General features: G+C 39.1%; 2 protein-coding genes and 1 non-coding gene across 8 annotated transcripts in view; 2 read left to right on the forward strand and 1 right to left on the reverse strand.

Annotated features, from left to right (window-relative positions):
• The window catches only part of SPICE1 (spindle and centriole associated protein 1), a 49,289-nt gene extending 48,706 nt beyond the window's left edge, over window positions 1-583 (forward strand). For both annotated transcript variants that reach the window (XM_010985045.3, XM_010985046.3), the window contains exon 18: window positions 264-583. In XM_010985045.3, the coding sequence (XP_010983347.3) occupies window positions 264-317 (54 nt within the window). In that variant the 3' untranslated portion in view covers window positions 318-583. The remainder of the gene's footprint in view (window positions 1-263) is intronic.
• The window catches only part of CFAP44 (cilia and flagella associated protein 44), a 105,275-nt gene that overhangs the window by 1,877 nt on the left and 81,519 nt on the right, over window positions 1-21,879 (forward strand). For 3 of the 5 annotated variants that reach the window (XM_064495242.1, XM_064495246.1, XM_064495265.1), the window contains exons 1-4: window positions 6,084-11,465; window positions 13,498-13,653; window positions 14,187-14,346; window positions 17,614-17,776. In XM_064495242.1, coding sequence (XP_064351312.1) covers window positions 11,216-11,465; window positions 13,498-13,653; window positions 14,187-14,346; window positions 17,614-17,776 — 729 coding nt within the window. In that variant the 5' untranslated portion in view covers window positions 6,084-11,215. The other 2 variants (XM_064495251.1, XM_064495258.1) reach the window with 2 other exon arrangements.
• On the reverse strand, window positions 20,518-20,590 carry TRNAT-UGU (transfer RNA threonine (anticodon UGU)). Its single transcript has one exon. It is a non-coding gene; the product is annotated as a tRNA-Thr (tRNA).

Genomic DNA, 21,879 nt, shown 5'->3' on the forward strand with positions numbered 1-21,879 from the left:
TGTATCTATGATTTACATAAAATACTGGATTTATTCTTTTTTTAAAAATTAGGCCTCCCAAATCAATAAGGGGATATGTCGACCAGGGAATTTTGGGGAGTGTCTCTGTTAGAGAATAAAAATTGCCAGTAGCAATTTAATTTTCAGTACCTTTCAGCAGTGTAGGATAACTTTGGTTCTGTGTACTTGATAAATAATTGTAAATCTTGAATGGTCTCATGTTCCTGATTACTTTAAATCCTTTTTGCATCTTTGTTCAACAGACCGAGAAACAAAATGAGGAAGGCTGGTTTGCTCTTTCTACCCACGTGTCGTAAGCGAGGTTGAGTTTCACAGTTTGCTCTCAGTAATATATTCTTGACTTCCTACTCCCCTTTCCCTGCTCCTGCTTTCAAGTTTTTGTGTTCTTCTTTCAGATAAAACTTACAAAGATCTCGTGACTTAGTACTAATGGAACAAAGAAATAAAGCAATTATTGTGATTTTTTGACCTTTCAAATAGATTTCTAGCAATCAACCAATCTACAACCTCTTGTGAATAAAATTTTGACTAGAGGGAAATTAAAGTTTTATATCTTAATACATTCAAGGGTTTTTTGGATTAATATCTTTTTATCTTTACCATCTTTATTCAGGTTTTTTTGGGGGGTCTAGTATATCTTAAATATTGATATATTTTATTTTTATCTTTTTCTGAAGAACTAAGTTGCTCTTTGCATATAACTTACAATAAAATGCCTCTGTGTGATTAAAATCTGGCTTTCAGAAAAATTTAACACCTCCTTTTAGGGGAAGTCACTGTAGTCCATCACTTTTTTCCATTAAGTGAGTGTATACTTTTAAAAAGTAAGTGTGAGAGTATTTGTTTATATTTACTTCAGCAGGTAAGGGTGGTTGTATATAATATATACAATATTATAAACTTCTTACGTAGCCTTTAAATCTGAAAATGTCATCAGTATTGGCAATGTATATCAAATAAATAACGATCATTGAGCTCAATTATCTAAATGCAGTAACATTGATTTATTGGTTTCTTTAATGTTTGAAACAGAGTGGCGTACAAAACATGGCTATCAGTTTTCCCAGCCCTGAATCTACTGTACTTTCAGGGTAGATTTTTCTTCTAGGCACCTGTTTGGTCTCAGTTATTAGTTCCTGTTTTAAACTTGCCTTTTGAATGGTCTCTGCTCCTTGGCTCTATAGGAATTCTCAGTCTAAGTGTGATGGGCATGGGGTGGGCGAAACACCCTGAAACTTTTTGGGGAACTTCCTCAGACAACACCTTCCCTCCTCCTGAAGTTAAAAGTCACTGTTCTAGGAAGCATCCTATTCATTTTTCATTTGGGCCTCTTCGTTGTGGCAAAAACATTTTCTTCTGGTATCACTGATTTTATTTACGTGAAGTCATCTGTATATATTTGCATTATTGCAGTCTTCCATCTGCATTGCACTTTTTGAAACTTGGTATTTAATAAATACTATTCTTGTCTGGGATATTAAAAAATTTTAGTGTTACTCCATATATTATTGAGATGTCAAGGTGTCCACATTGTTTGTGAATGCATTCTTTTGACATGTATTTTCCTTAATATTCTCCAGCTGGTTGGCTCTTTGTTTTTCCTGTGTATTTCTTTAAACCTCTAAAATGTTTGGTATGACATCTTTAAAAGCTGCTCAAGGTTGATTTAACGTGCAGCCAGAGTTGAGAACCAAAACAAAAAAATCTTTTGCCACTAGCTCACTGGCAACCTGTGGGGCTGACATTTAAGTATTCATCCTGTTCATATTTGTTTTTGCTGATAAAATACAAAAGTAGATTGACAAAACTCCAACAATAATAGATGCAGAGAAAAGGGCCTTTCTTTCTTAGGCTGTCTGAAGTAGTGCTTCTCAACTTTAGCTGCCGTTAGAGTCATTGCGGACCTTCTAAAATTCCCGGTGCCTAATCCTCACCCCAGACTAGTTAAATTAGAATCTCTGGGGGAAGGACAGAAACATTCGTGTTTTAAAAACCTCCTGAGATGATTCCAGTGCACAGCCAAGCTTGGGAATCATCATTATAAAGACATTTCTTATCCCGAAGTCATAATTAGTGCATATTTGGTTTTAATTACCTTCATCAGCCCCTCTTTATCAGCTTTCAGAGCCAGCTGCATCAGTGGGTCTTGAGCCCCAACCAGCAGTGTCAGCATCACCTCGCTACGTTAGAAATGAGAGTTCTTGGGCTCTACCCCAGATCTACTGATCAGAAGCTCTTTTAATACGCCTTTCATGTGAGTTGGTGCGTGTTCAAATTTGAGAACCATTGATCTGTAGCACTGCAGACAGGGGAACTCTGCTATATTTGACTGTGATGTACTGCATTTGTATTTACTTTAACAGTCCAAACTCATTACCTGTGTTTAGAAGCAAGTTTTTTTTTATAACATATAGGTCCTCCAATTTCCAGCCCCAGAAAGCTGCTGATCACTTGCTAAACTTTAATAAAATTTACAGTTCTCCAATTTGCAGCTTGAAAGAGAAGCTAGATTGATAGTTCAATCCACAGTTGAGGGTATAATCATTCCTATACTGTATAGCAAAATCATTTGGATTGGCAGAATTTAGTAACTGTTTACTTTTTGCGAAGGTACTGTTTTAGCCACAGACTTCTTGACACTGTTATGAGGTAAGTACTGTATCCTTACTCTGCCGATGAAGAAATGAGGTACGAGGAGGTGAGCAGTCTCTTAAGGTCACTTAAGCAGGGAGTGGCGGCACTAGACTGGGGAGGTAGGCCATCTTTCTCCAGGGCCTGTGCTGCGCTGCCCTCTCCCGGCATGTGCTGTGGAAGCCCCGTGAGGTAGTAGGTGTGCCTTATTGAGCTTGTGCTGTGGCAGGCATGGTGCTGAGCTGCACTAGCCCCTTATCTGTTTAAATCACATTGTAAGCCTATGAGTTGGTCATGTTTAAATGCCACCCACCGCCCTTTACAGATGAGGAAGCTGAGCTCTAGAGGCGGAGGAAGTGACCCAATGTCAGCGTGCTTATAAGAAAGGAAGCTAGGACTTGAAGCTCTTTTCTAAAACAACTATTGGACTTGTACTAACTGGAAAGAAATAACTAATATAGCATAGTGGCCAAGGGCGCAAGGGTTGTCATCAGAAAACTTGGGTTCTCGTGCCATCTCTGTTACTTGGGCTGTGTCCCATGGGCAAATTAATCTCATTTTTCCCACTTGAAAGTCAGGGAGAATACCTTTCTTATAGGGTTGTGAGGATTAAGTGAGGTACATATATGTAAATATGTTAAGAACAAGGACCTGACTCACAAGCATTCAGTAATGATGACTGCCAAGTTTTTGGTGTACAAATAAATACACTGTTCCTTCTGTGTTTCTGGATTTTTTCAGACATTCTGTAGTGAATTTGTGTTTTTCTCAAACTAATAACTGGACCCAGTGCTTTAAATTTAGAGCTGTTTCACCTGAAAAGATGTTTGGAGATTGAAATAAAACATGTTGAGCATAGTATTTGAAAAATGTAACCAACATGCTGTTTAAAAATAAGTTTATCCAATACTGAAGGTGTGGAGAAAAGGGATGCTCCTACACTGCTGATGGGAATGCAGTTGGTGCAGCCACTATGGAAAACAATATAGAGATTACTTAAAAAACTAAAAATAGACTTACCATATGATCCAACAATCCCAGTCCTGGATGTATATCCAGAGGAAACTCTGATTCGAAAAGATACATGTACCCCAATGTTCATAGCAGCACTATTTACAATAGCCAAGACATGGAAACAACCTAAATATCCATCAACAGATGACTGGATAAAGAAGATACGGTATTTATATATAATGGAATACTACTCAACCATAAAAAAGAATAAAATAATGCCATATGCAGCAACATGGATGGACCTGGAGATCATCATTCTAAGTGAAGTAAGCCAGAAAGAAAAAAAATACCACATGGCATCATTTATATGTGGAATCTTAAAAAAAGACACAAGTGAACTTATTTACAAAGCAGAAAGACTCAGACACAGAAAACAAACTTATGGTTACCAGAGGGGAAGGGAGGTGGGAAGGGTTAAATTGGGAGTGCAAGATTCGCAGATACTAACTACTATATATAAAGTAGATAAACAAGTTTATACAGTATACTGTATAGCATAAGATATTCAAGATCTTGTAGTAACCTATAATGAAAAAAATATGAAAAGGAATATATGCATATATATTTATGACTGAAACATTATGCTGTACACCAGAAATTGACACACTGTAAACTGACTATACTTCAATAAAAAAATTAGTTTATCCTATGTCTTCTGACTTTTTGACACCCTGGATGTACTATTTAATAATTAACAGCAAGGATAATGCTCTTGTTTTTTAATCCTGCAGAATACTTGACTAAGGAGAACATTTTAATGTTCCCAACAAATGCATGGTACAACATTTTTGGAAGATCATTGTGGAACATTATGGAACTAATAAAATATAATACAGACATCTTTTTCTTATCAACTTTATTGAGAAATAATTTATAGACATTAAACGACATCCATACATACATTTAAAGAGAACAATTCATTGACTTTTGGCAGTCATATATATACACAAACCACCACCACAATTAAGACTATTTCTGCCATCTCTAAAAGATTCCTCCTGTCTCTGCAGTGCGTCTATCCCTTGGCTCCAGCCCTAGGCAGCCACTGATCTGCTTTTTGTCACGATAGATTGGTTTGCATTTTATATAAGTGGGATCACACACCTGTATTATTGTTTGTGCCTGGCTTCTTTCACTCATCCTAATTGAAATTCATCCATGCTGTGTGTATCAGTTTCTTCCTTTTTACTTCTGAGTAGTATTCCATTTTATAGATACTTATCCATTCACCTGTCAATGGCCATTTGGGTTGTTTCCAGTTTCTGCTATTTATGAATATGGCTGCTGTGAACGTTCATGTTCAAGCTTTGGACAGATGTTTTTGATTTTCTTGGGTAATATCTTGGACATGGAATGGCTTGTTATGTATCTAACTTTTAAATAAGCTGCCAAATGTTTTTTCAAAGTGGTTGTGCTACTGTGCATTCCCAACAGCAGTATATGAGAATTCCATTTGCTCCACATCCTTCCACATTTGGTGCAGACAGTTTTAAAACGTTTACCCATTCCAGTGGGTGCGGAGTGTAAACATTGTAGCGTGCATCTCCCTGGGGCCTGCTGTTACGCATCTTTGCATGTGTTTATTGACGGCTCGTACATCCGATGTGGTGAAGTATTCAAAGTCCTATGCCCATTTAAAAATTAGGTGATTAGTTTTTTTCTTGTTGAATTACAAGAATCCTTTACCTACTCTGGGCACAAAGTCGTTTGTCACATTGCGAAGTTGTAGCCATTTCAAAACGTTTTGTAAGCAGTCAGATTAATTAGGTACTTAAAAATAAGTATAATCGCTGACTGTGCCACAGAGCAGTTGAAGAGCAGATTGCTGAACCGAGAAATCTGTGAAGCTAGGCCTGTATTTTGTGCGCCTAGAGTCCCGTGACCAAGGAGCCCACAACATAAAATATTTACTTTTAAAGGACAACAAGATAACATAGTGTAAAACAAAGAAGTAAAAGGAAATTCGCCCTGCGACGTATCTTTGTTGATGATTGTGTGCGATCAGGGCCCCTTTGAGCCATTTTGTATCATTAGGCATATTTTCAAAATTGTTCAGATCATTTCATTTAATTATCAATGAAGCATCCTTAGGATGATGATAATAATATAGCTGGACATAAAAATTAAACTGGGATAAAAAGCTGATAAAATGCTGGGCTTTCTGTTTGGCTTTGATCTTGAGTCATGGACCACGAAATAGCCGGGACCAGAAAGGCAAATAAGATTGAATGTCCTCCGGGCACCGCTGCGGTGTTTCTCTAAAAAGCTGCTTCTAGGCGGCGCATGAGCTTCCCGGACGCCTGTCTCCGCCCTCCCGGAGGCGGGGTGGTGTTGCCGTTGGCAACCGCGGTAAACGGAGACCTTGGGCAGATGCTGTGACTAGGAACTCGCTGCGGAGATCGGCGCCTTCGGTAAGTTTGGACCTCAGCAGCCTGGCAGTTCCCACAACTTCCCAATCTGTTAGAGAGCAGTGAACCTCACTTGGACTTCTCTTAAGGCCAACAAGTGTTCTCCGGGCTTGGCTGGGACACATTCCTTCTCCTTTCTGTGGATCAGACATACGTTTGAAGTGACAACATTCACAGGCATGGAGCTACACACTAGATACAAAGCGGACACTGTTCCTGCCTGCAAGGAGTTCGTAATCCAGGAGTACGAATTAGACCCAGCCGAGCCAGAAGTAGGGAGTCGGTGGGAAATTGCCTGGTTCTGGGGTCAAGCAAGCCACCCCTCTCACGTTAAGCTGTATGACACTCGGCAAGTTGACCTTCTATGCTTTAGTCTCTTCATCTCTAAAAGGGAAGGTGATAGTGCTTACCTCATAGGGTTCTTGTTACCATTAAATAGGAGAATTCAGGTAAGATGTGTGGCCTATGCATGACATGGTAGGTGCACAGTAAATCTTTGTTGCACACAGGTGGATATAGTAGCTCAGTGTGTCAGTCCAGCCAATTATGAGTTGACCCAGATGGCTACTAATGTAAACTTTCTAAGATACAATTTTTAAAAATTGAAGTACAGTCAATTTACAATGTTGATGAGAAACCTTTGAGGAGGAGGAGAGGCTGAGGAGGGTCCAGGAAGTGGGGAGGTGGCAGGAGGTGAATTACAGACTCTAAGATGAAGGACCTTTGGGCCATGCCAAGGAATCTGAGTTCTTATTCTATGGCAACAAGGAACCATTAATGGCTTTAAACAAGAAGAATGGTGCACTGCAAGCTGTGTCTTAGAAATATAAGTGGCAGTGCAGAAACGGACCAGAGAAGGGAGAGAATGAGCTGTGGAAATGATGGAAGTGTGACGAGATGAAGGCCACAACTAGGATGGTGACAGGAGAGTAGAAGGGAGGGGATAGATACAAAAGGCTGGATAACTGGACACTTGGCAACAGGACTTGGAGCCAACTGCCTGAACTGAGAGGGAAGGATTCAAAGAGTACCTGCTCTGCTTTCTCATCTGTAAGATGCACCTAACTCAGAGATTTGAGAAATATATGAAATAATATGTGTAGAATCCTCAGAACTGTGCTTGACACACAGTAAACATTAACAAACCAGGAGCTACTATTCTCTTCACATTTGTATTTCACACTATAAAGTAAAAACAAAGTATCTGTTTATATGCAGTCATCTTTGTGAATCTCAACCTGAACAGCTCTGGCACACTGTTGAGATGGAGTGTTGGAGTTTGTGAGAGTGGGGACCGGGGACCGACCCTGGAATGTAGGGGATGAATCTGAGTACTGTCACTTTGGGGAGCACCCTGTCTGGCCTCCAGCCAACCTCCTTCTAGCAACACACCCCCTGCACCACTGCATACTATGATTTTCTTTTCTGTTTACACTTCCTCAGGGTTGACACGAAACTTGACAGTCTGCCTAAAGAGCTGGTTAACAGAATTAGCCACAGGCTGGACCAATAAGCCTGAGTCCAGGAAACAGATTTAAGATAGTTCTGTAGATTTCCAAATCTAGCTAGTTCAGTTGTATAAGATAGGACATGGTTAGGAACATGCAGATAAGGTTTAGTTATTCTAGTTGGTTACAAATGGATTATGTGAGTCAGGGTATGATAAACCAGCCTTCCTACCCAAAAGATAATGTAATATTAGGCTGCCTTGAAGGAATACAGTGTCCCCAGCAGGTAAAGTGATAGTTTATATCTTCTGGAAAGTATCCGGATCCTTCAAAGAACATACAAAATTGGGAGGGATATATGGTGGATTGGAATTTAATTTCTTGAGCTATCAGGATGCTGAAAAGATTTGAAAACATATTAGCAAGGAATAGTTGAAAGAACTGAGATGCTTTAGCTGGGAAAAGAGAAGATCTGGGGAGGAAAGTAAACCAGCTACAATTATTTGAATGGCTGTAGTAAATGGAAAAACTTGTTCTATGTGTTCTCAGAAGAATAAGGGCCAGATAGACCCAAGTTGCAGGGAGGGAGATTTCATATAACATAAAATGAACTTACTAAAAACTAGAGCTGAGAACATTAACAGAAATGTGCTCATCCTCTTACCTGAAATGTTAAAATTGAAGTTGATCATCTTTAGAAGTGTTCCTTCATTTGTTCATTTATTCAGGGATTAATACATTCATCCCTTCAACTATTTTACATACTGAGTGACAGTCACTGTTATTTCAAAGCTTTACTGTATTAACTCATTGGGATCTGAGAACAACCGTATGAAGTAGGTACTGCACTTTACAGGTGAGAAGGAACAGAGAGGTTAAATACTTGTTTAACACCTTACAACTAGTAAGAGGAAGAGCTGGGCTTTGAGCCCGGTCAGTGCAGTTCTAGCCAATACTCTCAGCCTGACCAACACACTAGACTGCTTTTCTAGCGGTGCTGGGCTGAGTATAGGTGTGTGACTTATGTTGGGTGGGAGGTTGGATGGATTAAACCTCTTTCAACTCTGAAGATCCTATGATGTTTATTGAGCCCTAACTGTATTAAAGAGAATGTGTAGTAACTATAGTAAAAACAACTACCATTTTCCAGTACCTACAGGAGTTTTATATAAACCCGTGGTCCTTAACTCTGATTCTTATCCTTGGCTGCACAAAAGAATTATGTAGAGAGTGAGACTCTGAGAATGGTATGTTGTAAAAAGTTTTCCAACTGATTCTAAAGTGCAGCCACAGTTGAGAACTATGGATATAAGATCTCATTTAGTACTTACAATAACTCTGCCAGATGACTTATTATTCTGATTTTACATATAAAAGGACTAACACATTAAGGGATGCTGGGGCTTGGCCCTTGGCCAACTTAACCTTTTTTCCTTGGAGAAACTGGGATGTGAACCCAAGTGTCTGTGGCATCAAAGCCTCATCAGGTTACAATACACCTTCCCAACCCCTTCATTCTAAAAACAAACAAACAAACAAACAAACAAACAAAACAAACAAATAAAGTCTACCTTATTCCATCTCACCAGTTGCACTGCTAATCTCTGGCACGCCAGGAGCCCCTCCTACCTGACCTGCTCACCTGCTTTTCACAGGTTCATCAGTCACCCTTTATGACCCCCAAATCTAAAAATCTCAGTATTTTTTGTCCTGTGTCGCTAGTTCAGAAGACAGGGCAAATTCATTTAGCCCCAGTATTTTCTTTCATACTATACACAACCTGGTATACCTAGGTTGGTGATGTTAATGTCTATTGCATGGTGGTATTAGCCACCTGAGGATTATATTGTCTATGATAACAAAAAGTGTGGTACTTTTGTCTTGACACCATTTAACCTTTTGTTGTGGTTCAGATCCTTTGTTTGCAGAGTGGTTCAGTTAGCATAATTGTTTCTTACCCATTTTATGATCAATTTATGAGTAAATTTATTAGGTCTTACAGGCTCTTGATTAGAATCTATACCCAGTTAATGTTCAGTTATAGGATGTTAAAAATGAGTGTATGCAGACAAGGAAAGACTAAAGGGTAGGAAATGATCTCATGAAGCTTTTATTGGTGGGAAGCAGGAAAGAAAACTGAGATGTAACTCACTGAGAGGTACTTGACCTACTGTTGCCGGCTTTGAAGGGAGCGTGACCCAGGGAATGCAGGCAGCCTCTGGAAGCTTAGAAAAACTGACCTACAGCCAGCAGGAAAACAGAGACTTCAGTCCTACAACCACAGGGAACTGGATTCTGCCAACAACCTAAGTGAGCCTGGAAATAGATTCCTCCCCAGAGCCTTCAGAAATGAAGAGGGTTTGGCCCACACTTTGATTTCAACCTTGTGAGACTCTAAGCAGAGAACCAGCTGAGTCACAACTGTGCTTGGATTTCTGACCCATAGAACTGGGAAGATAATAAATGGGTGCCATTTTAAGCTGCTAAATTTGTATGACAACAATAGGAAAGTGAAACAATACCTGTTTACAGACTGAAGTGTTATTGAAATTTGCAGACTAAAATTTTTCATTTAGTTCTTAATTGAATAGCAACAATAGAATATCAGTTCAGTTTTGTTGAGGGACTGCCTTACCTCCACCTATTTGGGGCCTGCATCATGGCACTTTAGAGAGTAGTTTCGTTTCCTTCCAGTACCTTAAATGTTGATTTTTATCAAGGAAATCTTCATTTAGAGTGCTGCTTCAATCATGATGATCAGACCATCCTGGTCAACCTCAGATGGGTCTGAATCAGTGATTTAGAAGAGAAGTTTATTCTGAGATGATATGAAAAGAGAATTGTCAATTTCTTTTTCTTAGACTGTAAACTGTTTAGAGCCAAGGGCTGTATAGTGCTCATCTTTGTATCATCTGCAGGGCCTGACATAGTATCATCTGTATATAAAGATGACCAATAGTTTTAAGAATTGAACTGCTTTAAACTGTGGAGAACCTTGAAATCAAGGGAGGAAATGGCATTGAGATATGTTTGTGGCTATCTGAACATGTTTACCCACAGTATGTGATCATCTGCAACCAACCTGCCATAACTGACGCTGCCTTGTAATAGCAGATATTACTTAATTATTCATTCTAAAGTGAGTCACTTGTATGAGCACAGAAAGCAAGCCTGTGTATCCAAACTGAAAGGAATATAAAATGTACTAGATGATAGAATTTGGATTTTAAAGATCTCCCATCACCCGTGTCTTCAAATGCCTCTTCCTTAACCCCAGACATGATTTAATCTTCTTGCTAGATGCACGCACAGCACCCTATTTTTGGTAACACTCATTATATTTTAATTGCTTGTTTAATACCTATCTTTCTAAACAAGCTCCACAAAGTTAGGGATCATACCTCTCTAGTTCAGTACCATAATTTAGCTAACATAAGATTTGATACATAGAAGGTGTCCTCAACAATATTTAAAAATTGAAATTGGTTAGTAACACCAGGGGAATTTGATGATGGGAGGAGGAAGAGAAGGAGGTAAACCAAAGGAAGGCTGGCAGAGGGTTAATTTTTATTTTCACTGTGGCTTTCTGGAAAACCAGAGGGCACCACGGTGAAAAGTTTGCCTGGAGGAAGGGAATATCTGATTATATTTTGCCATTCTGCAGAGGTCTCTGATGGTGGCTGTACCCTCCTGATGGTAAAGTCATTTCGGATACCATGCAAACATAGGATTATCAACACACATGGTGTTTGGTTCTCATGGAATTTGGGGCAAAAAAATCTGTCAGTGATTTCTATTTTACAGCTCTCTCTATTTCTCTCTCTCAATTTTGTGCTTACAGAGGAAATGAAGGAACCAGATGATCAGGATACTGATGGGGGAAAATCAGATAGATCAAAGAGTGATGAAAGGCAGTCTCGGTCCTTTAAATCTGCAACAAGATGTAAGTAAAGATTATAATTTACACTTAGGGTCTTTATTATTAAATTCAGGTAGAATAATTTTTAAAGAATACATATCTACGTTTATATGACAGAATGATATTTATTCATTTAATTCCCTTACTAAACCTTAAGTTCTTTAAGAGCAGAGTCTGTGTTTTAATCATTTCATCTCTAGCTCCTGGAACACAGAAGGTACTGTCATCTCTGTGTTGATAATAACCTATCTTCACATCTGCTGGCTTTCTCCTGTAGGGTCTACAAAGTCTTTAATGGACTTCTCTTACACCACTGTAGTGGAAAAGAAGAGCTGGATTTCAGTTTTGAGTCCTGGGTCTACCACTTTGAGATGTTTGATCTTGGATAAATTATTTCACCTTTCTAAGCCTCAATTTTCTCACCTATTAAAATGATGATTGTGAGCTGTTTGAAGATTAAATTGGATGACATGCATGGAAGGATATCACAGAGTGCAGATGGAAGGGGAAGTGAAGGATTTTTAAGATTAATAATTTTTAATAATTAATAAGAGTTTTAAAAGATGGCTGCCTTTTTCTGACTGAACATCATGGTGTTAGGTAGCCTGGTGGAATCTTGACTTTTTTTAGTTCTAATCCTAAATATAGTTTCAGAAATACAGTTTTTACTATCCAGTTACAGGAGATCAGGTCCTGGGGAAATCAATTCATTTACAAAATTTACATTAAATTCTGTATGGTTACCAAAGGGGAAAGGTAGGATAAATCGGGGGGGAGGATAAATCAGGAGTTTAGGATTAGCAGATACAAACTACTATGCACAGAATAGCTAAACAACAAGGTCCTACTGTATAACACAGGGAACTATATTCAATAGCTTGTAATAACCTGTAATGAAAATGAATATGAAAAATAAAATTTATATGTAGAACTGAATCACTATGCTGTATAGCAGAAACTAACACAACACTGTAAATCAACTATACTTCAATTTAAAAACAAATGATTTATTCTCCTTTATCTGTGTTCACTGCCAATTCCTTTATCAATGATTCTCTCATTCTCACTGGCAGTCTTAACTCATCTAATGGCAACTTGAACTCTGTTCCCAGGGGTAAGTCGCAGGACGACGCGTCAAGTTTTTAGTGTTGAGATGGGGAAATAATCTTTGCTTGGGATGGTCACAAGAAAGATCTAAGATACCTGTTAAATGGTGTTATTGGAGGGTAGTTACCCAAGGCTCTCCCTTGGGGGAATTCAAGCAGTGGGGCCCATTTAGGTGCCCAAGATAATTTTTTTTTTCTATACAAATACACGAATCCTACAGAACCGTGTCCTGTTGTCTTGCTAATTGGCTTGGCTTAGCTTTCCCACCTCATCTATGTTAGTCTTGGGCCTTATTCCTCATCTTTTAGCCTCATCTCAAATAGATCTAGTCGGTGGTTCTACTGTTTCTGGCATACTTACCATTTCTGCCTTGTTCTCCTGAAAGTTCACCCCGCCCTTTCGCCTGCTTGACATGGTATATTTGAACCATACCCATGTTTGGACTTGATCTGAATGTTGGCTTATACCTAGGTCTGTTCTACTCCCATTCCAACTCTCTTTCTCTTCTAGCTTATCCTGAAGCAAACAGTCTAACTTATTCCTGTGATATCACTCAGAGGTAGTCATACCCAGACAAGTTTGTTCTTGAATGTGCATTATTTATCTTTGACATAAAAGGTCCTTATAAATAATAAGTTTTGGTCAAATCAAATTGAATTAAAAAAGTAATAGCAGCATACTTGACCAATCTTCTTTTCTTTCTATTTTATTTTCTTGTAAGTGGAAGTGGACTGGAAATGAAGTGAAAACAGAGATTAACTCACAGGAAAAGCTTTTAAAAATTTTTGTAAAGTTATGAGTGACCAAATAAAATGATTTTTGTAGGGATTTTTGAGCTTAAAATTCATTCAACTTAGAACACAAATGAATTGGAAGTACTAGCTACTTTGGAAATAAGAAAATATTTCATTAAAATTTAGAAATTATTAAAACAAAGGATTTTTAATAGCTGCTATGAAAGAGGATTACAAATCTTTGGAAGATACCACAGACGAAACATTTACTGAAGGGGAAGAATCATATTCAGGGGACAATGACTCATATATGGAACATTTGGAAAGAAGTTCAAGTTCACTTCAAGATGATTATGCAGAAAGCACTGGTGGTAAGTATTATTAGGTTTTTTTTTTAAATCAGTTCAGTAGTTTCAGAAATACTGTTTTAAAGACAAATTGCCCAAACTGAACAGTTGTAAATCCATTAAAAAAAATTGCAAGATATGTGGGGGTGATAAAAGAAAGAGCATCAATCTTATGCTGATAGGGTGGTTTAGCAGCTCTGGGGTTGGCTAGTCTATTTCTGAGGATCACATACTCTCATACTGGGTTTTCCTGGGGAGTGGGGATGGTCTAAAGAGTGATCTACCCCAGATTAGTGAGAACAACTCTCTCTTGGAACTGACTGGGAACTGTTCTTTGGGACTGCTGGGATCATGAGCAGGGCTCAGCGTTCACCCTGATGCACACAGGCGTGTGCCTCGGTACCCATGCTCATTAGTGGGTGGCATCCTATGTTCGGGCCAGTAGTCGTAGTTACTGCTGGAGTAAGACAGACTGGGTACATTGCTCCCGTCTTCATGAAACATGATTTTAGGATTGAGCAGACACTCTTCTTAGTTAAAACATTTTAACTTTTTAGAATCTCAGTATATGGAAACTCCTGTCCCAGCTGCAGAAGAGGCAGAGGAGGAAGTTAAGAAGAAAATATCAGAGAGCTTCTTCTACAATTATATGGAACTTGTTTCGATGCCTTTTGTGACTCCGGATTCAAACATACCACTGGATCTTCTCACACTTGTGTATCCACTCCAGTTACATACATATAGTCTTGGAATTTCAGCTTCTTAGGTCAGGGGTTGGCAAACTAGAGCCCATGCACCAAATCTGGCCCCTGGCCTTTTTTCCTAAATAAAGTTTTATTGGAACACAGCACTGCTCATTCATTTACCTTTTGTGTATGGCTGCCATCACACTGCAAGGGCAGATTTAAGCAGTTACAACAGAGACAATCTGACCCACAAAGCCTAAAATATTTACTACCTGGCCCTTTACTGAAAAAGTTTGCCAACCCCTGTCTTGGGTCATTCTAAAAAGCTTGGCCTTTAGAGAAGCTGAGACAGAAAAGCTTGCTCTTAATTTAGACTAAGATTTTGTTTGATGCCAAACAACCGTAATGAGAAATGATGATTTTTCTGGCTGTCCTTTCAGGAGACGTGATGAGGAGACCAGGAGGCCTCTGATCCCCATTCACCTCCTCTACCAGCCTGGCAGCCTCTTTTCAATGACTGTCAGTTAAAATCTTTGATCTCCCTTCTTGAAACACTGATGGGGCCACTGCCAGGCATTAGTGCTTTCACAGTATTCATCACATGAGGTACAGAGAAGACAGCCTTGAGGAACAGAATCAGAGGCCTCCTGGTCTCCTCATCACGTCTCCTCTCGGTAACTTTGCTTGTGCTGCCTTCTCCTGGCCCCCACCTCGGGGGACTTGCTGCTCCAGGCTGCAAGGATCTCTGTGTTAGAGAGAGAAGCCTAGTTTGTAAATAATGGAGTCAGAGAGGCCTTGACTTTTGGCACAATGCGTGAATCTTTTCCACACACGCTGGATGAGTGGCTGCATAAGCTGTAGATTTTTTTTTTAAACACTTTCACAACCAGAGCAATCACACAAAGTTATCTCATTTTTGAACAGCTTGCATTATTAGAGAGCTCTTCCAGGCCTTGAATCAAAACCTGCCTCTCTGGAATGTCCTGCATTAGACTTAGTCCTACTCCCTAGAGATGGAACAAATGTAATCTCTATTTCTTGTGAGAAGCTCAAAGAAGTCAGCTGTCATATATCCCCCATGTACTCTTTCAATTCTTTATCTACTTCAGTTTTAACATTTCTGTCTTCTAAATCAATCAAGAAATGTGTAATTTATAACATATCACCTAAACCACAGCATAAGTCATAAAAGACGCCAAACAGAACTTAACAGGGTATTTAAACCCCGTTTTAACGCAGAGGTCCTCAATGGCCACGAATGAACAGTGAGGGCCCGGGGCCTCTGATAGGAAGTTAGGAAGAAGAGCCAGAAGGGAGGGTAAGACAAAACAGAAGGGAGTTGAATGTATATCAGAACACCTGAAGAGGTGAAAACACTTTCAGAGCTCTGCTTAGGGGCTGCCTTGTCCTCTGGGGTTAGAAGGGAAAGATCAGGCTCCAGTTATGAATTCATTCATTCATTCAACTCACTCACTCACTCATTCAACTTAATAGGCTCTAAACACTGTGGTCTGCATTCCAGGAAGCAGAGAGGAGTGAGAATCAGTCTCTGCCCTCAAGCAGGTTGTGATTTATAGGGAAAGAGTTTGGGAAGTTACAGTCTCACCCACTAAGATCGAAGCAGCAGCAAGTAAGAGTCATCTCCCTGAAACTAGACATGGTAATACTAGGTAGCCGATCCTATCTCTGATTCCCCACTGTCATCCAAGGTCGTGAAGAGATGGCAGCCCACTTCTACTCTCACAGTTACAGACATACTTTCAGCCCTCTGAAGTATGACACTGGCGCCTGGGAAAAGGGAAAGGGGAGGAGGAAAAAGGAAAGGTGAGAGCGTAGTCTGGGGAGAGGGAAGGAGAGGGTAGGCAAAACTTCTGCCCTGCACCGGACTCTGGAAGACCAGGGACTGTCGATTCCACTCTTTTCTTTGTAAAGAGTCCTCGGATATTAACCACGAGGCCAGAGCAGCTTCATCTAGAGCTTGGATCACATATTTACTCATATGCCTTTATAAGATTCAGTTTTAGGCATTTATATCTTTTAAATTGATAAAATTCCTTTTTCTTGAACAGATCAAATGTTCTGAAATATTCTCTCTCTCTTTTTCAATTTAACTGTTAGACAATGAGATAAGGAAAGTAACTTGTAGTTCATTATAATTTGTATGTACTTTACAATTCAAATCGCATTCATTAAAATCTTTTTTTTTTACATTCTATATATCCTTCTTGTTAAAAGTTCCACATAATTTCTTTCTCTGAAAATATTTACTTAGAAATAAGGTGAATTCTCTAAAATCAGATTTTTTTTAAATAAGGGCTCAAGAAATAAAGATTTCTCCAATGATTCTTCAACTTTTGTGTTCAGCAGTGAGTTCTTCGAAAATAGGAATCTATTTCCTTAAGATACACTATAATATGTTTCTTTGGCAAGCTATAATTTCTTTAATAGATTGATCTATTATTACATTTATATCTTGGGTTATAGTAATTTGAATTTGAATGGAGTGATAAAGTACATTTAAAAGATGTTTTATAACTCAGATTTTTAAAACCTCTATTTTGAATTAATGCAGTTTTACTCTATAGCATAAATGCACACACACATATACACTCATCTACACACCCATACACACTAATAATCTCAGAAAGGAAATGTTAGGGTATTTATTTTATATTCTTACATACTACATATTATTTAGTCAGTTTTCATGGTTTTTCATGTGATAACATTTCAATTATATTTATGTGAATTTATTACATAATCACTGGTGTGTCAATTTCACAAGCATGTCAGAATTTTAAACGGCTTATCTTTCAGCATCAAGGAAGAGACCTACAGGATCATTTTACTGTGTTCAGTCAACAAACTAAACAGGCATTAGGAGAACAAAGATGACAAAGACAGACTTCCTCCCGCATTATGATGTGATTTAGTTTCAGCAGGAGAGAGGGAAATGAAGTTATTTAGGGGACAACTTTACTCTCTATAGTACCCAAATTGAAAGTTTAACTTGATTTTTTACTGCAAACAAAATTAGTATGCTTTCAGGATTTTCCTAAGAAAATTAAAATATTGACTAAATCAGAGTAGGAGAATTTTTACATAATTTAAAAACAAGATTGCATTAGTAATACATTTTTTAAAAACTCTGAGTTTTGGTGTAAAATTCATACTTCAACACTGAATCTTTATCTAAGGATTTGGGTTTTTTTTTTTTTAACATATTGATTTCATTGCTTTTCCTGTCTCTAGGGTGGTTACTTTGGTTCACCTCTTTTCCTTAGCAGCTTTCCCTCAGACATTCCTTTGGTTATGACTGCAGAAAGCGGGCCAACCTACAACTTCTGGACAGCAATACCGTGATGTACATAGCTGGGAACCAGCTGATCCTTCTAAATTTGAAAACCAAGGAACAGACCTACCTGCGAAGTAGCAGTGGCAGAGGAATTGGTGTCATTGGGGTATGTCTTTACTAACTTAGAAAAAAAATTCTTTGTTCTGTAGACCAGCTGGACTGTGAGGTGCCAGGGCCACATGCAGTACTGTGGGATTACATGAAATGCACAGCAGTCTTTAAGGCATTTTCTTGGGCTATATACATAACGTTTTATTTTTGTTTATTACCAGGTTCCAAAGCAGTCACCTTTAGAACTTAGGTTGAAAAGGACACAGCTTTAAGTCAACTGGAGATGGTATGAGTCTAAAAGAGGTAGACATAGAAAACTTAGATGTTAAAAATAAAACTCTACAGAGAACTTATTTTGTGCCATAAATTCTAAATATATGTATGCGTATAATGAGTTTAAAAATCTCTTTGAAGTCTTTGAGTTAATTTCATCCTCTATGTGAGTAATCTGTGGTAGTAAATGTGTGGATTTCAATTCCGTGATTGCAGCCACTGCTTTCACTGACATTATCCCATGCAATAGTACACTATTATATTAATAATACTACCATCTCATTTTGCAGATAAGGAAACCAGGGCTAATAGAGGTTCAGTGACTTCCCACAGTCATGCAGGTTTTTCACACTGAATGGTATGTTGCTATTCTGCAAAAACACTGTGGTGAATAACACAAATGATAATTCACATATGAATTAGAGCTAAATGCCAGGTAAGATGTGAACATAGAGTTGAACATTAGAGATGAAGTACAGATTGCACACTCAGTAGTTTCGAGCAGTTGACAAAAGGATCTGTGTGTGATTTGGAGCCTCTCTTCATCCTCAGGTGTCTGTCTCCATCAGTCATCATCTTTCTTGTATCTTCAGCCTCTACTTCCTTGGGCTTTCCATCCTCAGCCCAAAAGCAAACTAAATCAACTTGTTCTCAGTTTAAAAGGCCCCTCTCTGACCATACATTCTCTTTACCCAGTGACCTTTAAGCTTTCATCCAGAGCCAAACATCTGCTGTCTGTTTCCCCATCACCTCACTAAGGTGACCAAAGGCCCTCTTAATAGCCAAATCTGAAGAATACCTTTCTAATTACCTGACCTCCCTGTAGCAATGGCCCCACAACTGAGCTTTACTCTTGGCTGTTTTTCTACTCTCTGCTCCTTAAAGCAGGTGTCCCTAGATCTACTCTCACCAGTAACCAATGGCCTGAGGGATGCCTCTCGGTGTCACTGGAGTCATGAGAGGACCATCCGTTCAGATGAGGCTGAGAGAGACAATGAGGGAAAGGAGGAGAAATATACAGGATTGGGGGCTGAAACAAGCAGCAGTTCCACATGAGATGCTCAAGAGGGTTTCTAGAGGGATCGGATCCAAATACCAAATCCCCACTCCTGCCCTTCCTGCTGGGTGTGAGCAGACCAGAAGGAACTAGGAGGTGCAGGGCCCTCTTCACAGCACAATGCTGAGGCCAGGGCTTCTGGCAGAAAGACTGATGTGGCTCCAGCAGAGAGAATGGGCCAAGCCTGCAGGAAGCAGTGGGAAACAGTTTGATCGGGTTAGATTTAGTTGTGAAGTGGAGGTGAGTGAGGAGGTTTTGAAGATTCTTGATCTGGGGAGTGAAGCAGGGACATGGCAATGGGATGGAGAAGATGAGGAAATCTGAGACCCAAAAACAGGACTTAGATTGCCTAAGGATGTGGTGAGATGAAAGAGTCAAAGATAATCTCAGGTTTGTTTCCTTCTTGATCATCTATCTGGATATAGCATGTGTATATAATTAAGTCTTTGTCTTCAGGGAGTTTGTTATAAGACGAATTAATGAATTCAGCAAGAATTTATTGTATACAACTCTGCAGCCAATGCTCAAAACATGCAGGGATTCAGAGGAAGAAGGGTTCATGACTCCTGTGAATTCAGAGTTTAAAATCCATCTAAAGAGACAGGATCCATATTAAAAAGCAAAAAACCCCAAGGCTAGATGTATACAAGTACCTGGTACTGTGGGACCAGCTGTTGCAAATGTTCATGGGCCCAAGGTGAGGGTCACGGGCTCTCTGGAGGGAAGTCAACTGGGGCCATCTTGGGGTGTCATGAGCCCTGGGGTCCACACCATCTGCAGAGGACTCAGCAATATCTAACTCACTTGTTTTTCTATCACTTTGTGGCCAACAGGAGTTTTGGAATGCCCATTTTACTTTGCTATATGATAATTTGGCTTGAGGTCAGTGCTTAGGGATGTAGTGAAGTCAAGAATGTGGTCAAGAATGCTCACCCTAAACTGTACCCCCTGGACTCTGAGCACTCGTGTGTCCACGGGGCTCGTCTCCATGTGTGCTGGGGCTTCTGGAGCCTGGATCGTGACAGGGGCCTTCCTCCACTGCCCACATTGCTTCACTTTTTCTGAAACAGTTATCTATTTGTGGATGAGCAATTCTTCCATGAGGCTATGAGAAACCTGTGAGAAATGTGTTCCGGGGCATATAAACTATCTTCCAGAAAAGATAGGGTGAATCTATATGTTGAGTATGACTATGAGTATATAGTGACTTACTGTTCCAGGTCTCCACTAAAAATAAAGCAAAACAGCAAACCCAACCCCACAGCAGCTTCTGATCTGGAAGAGCAGAAGTATTTTTACTTACTATAGACAAGACCTAAACAGGTGAAAGATTTGCCTGAATGCCCATTCAGATTTCTGTGACCCCCATATCTTACAGAATATTCCCTTGTAAGTGGGGAATCTAGAAATGTCTCAATGCATTTCTCACTAAATTCATAGAATCTACTATTTGTTGTTGGTAGCGCTGGAGGTACTGAGGATTGAACTCAGGACCTCATGCTTACAAGGCAAACACCCTGCCCCTGAGCTATACCCTCCCCTTGAATCTACTACTTTTTAGTTCCATTTTCTTCTTAGCCCCAACACCTGGCTTGAATCCACGCTCTTGCATTTACCAGCTGTATAACTTCAAGCAAGTTACTTAACCTCTCTTTTCCTCAGTTTCCCCATCAATAAGGTGGGAATAAAAATGATATACAACCTCACAAGGTTGATGTGAAATTTAAGGAAATTAATTCATGTCAAACTTAGTGTCTGGTACATAGTAAGTACTCAATAAATGTTATCTGTTTTCAACATTATCATTATCTCACTGAGTATCCATCCTATAAACACAAGCCTTGTTCCAAGCTGAAGTGATGGGTATTTACTTGAATTGAAGAATAAAAGGCGACTTACCAGTTGGAAGACAGCCTGTTATGGGTCTTAGGTTCCCACATGCGGAGGGATGAAGAAGAGCAAGAACCTAATCTTGGGTACAAGGACTTCCAGTGCCCTCTGTGCCCGAGAATACTCCCTAAGGTATATAATCAGGAGTTGCAAAATGGTAACTGAAAGTGGAATTTTATAAATGTGTGTTTTAAATAGCTTTTCTTATAACAGCCTATTTTTATTTTTATTTTTTGACTACTCATTTACTCTTCCTGCACATTGGCAGGAATAAACAAAAGTAACAGAAGTGAACCTACGATTCCATCCAATTTATATGGCTATTACTGAAATGCTGACACAAGTAGTTTGTCAAGGGCTTATTTACTATATTTTCCTCTACTTCTGGCTTGGAAATATTGTTATCTTTCACACTTCCACTAAGTTTACATCCATTTCTGGTAAGTTTGTCCAAGGTGAAATTTTAGAAATTGTGATGTAACCTACTCTGGAAACATGAATTTTTTAATTCAAATATGTAAGTTAATTTATATGCAGGGTAAACAATTCATCTAACTCAGCTGTTCTCCAAGAGTGCCCCCCCCCAACCCCGAGTCAGCAGCATCAACATCACCTGGGAACTTGTTAGAATTGTAACTGAATTCTCAGGTCCCAGCCCTGATTTACTAATCAGAAACCTGGTGTTAAGGCTTGTAATCTGAGCTTTAATAAGCCCTCCCTGTGATTCTGATGCCTGCTCAATGTTCTAGCTTCTTCTGATGGCAATTTTTTAAATTGTAGAGTTAGACATGCCTCTATTAATGAAAGTGAAACTTAAATGAGTATTCTTCTTGTTTTCAGTTTAAGTTATATTCATTGTCAAGAATTTGTTAGATGACCTTTTTTTTAATTAAAGTATAGTCATTTACAATGTTGTCAATTTCTGGTGTATAGCATAA

The sequence above is a fragment of the Camelus dromedarius genome, chromosome 2 (assembly GCF_036321535.1).
Source record: "Camelus dromedarius isolate mCamDro1 chromosome 2, mCamDro1.pat, whole genome shotgun sequence".
In the NCBI taxonomy this organism is placed as follows: Eukaryota; Metazoa; Chordata; class Mammalia; order Artiodactyla; family Camelidae; genus Camelus; species Camelus dromedarius.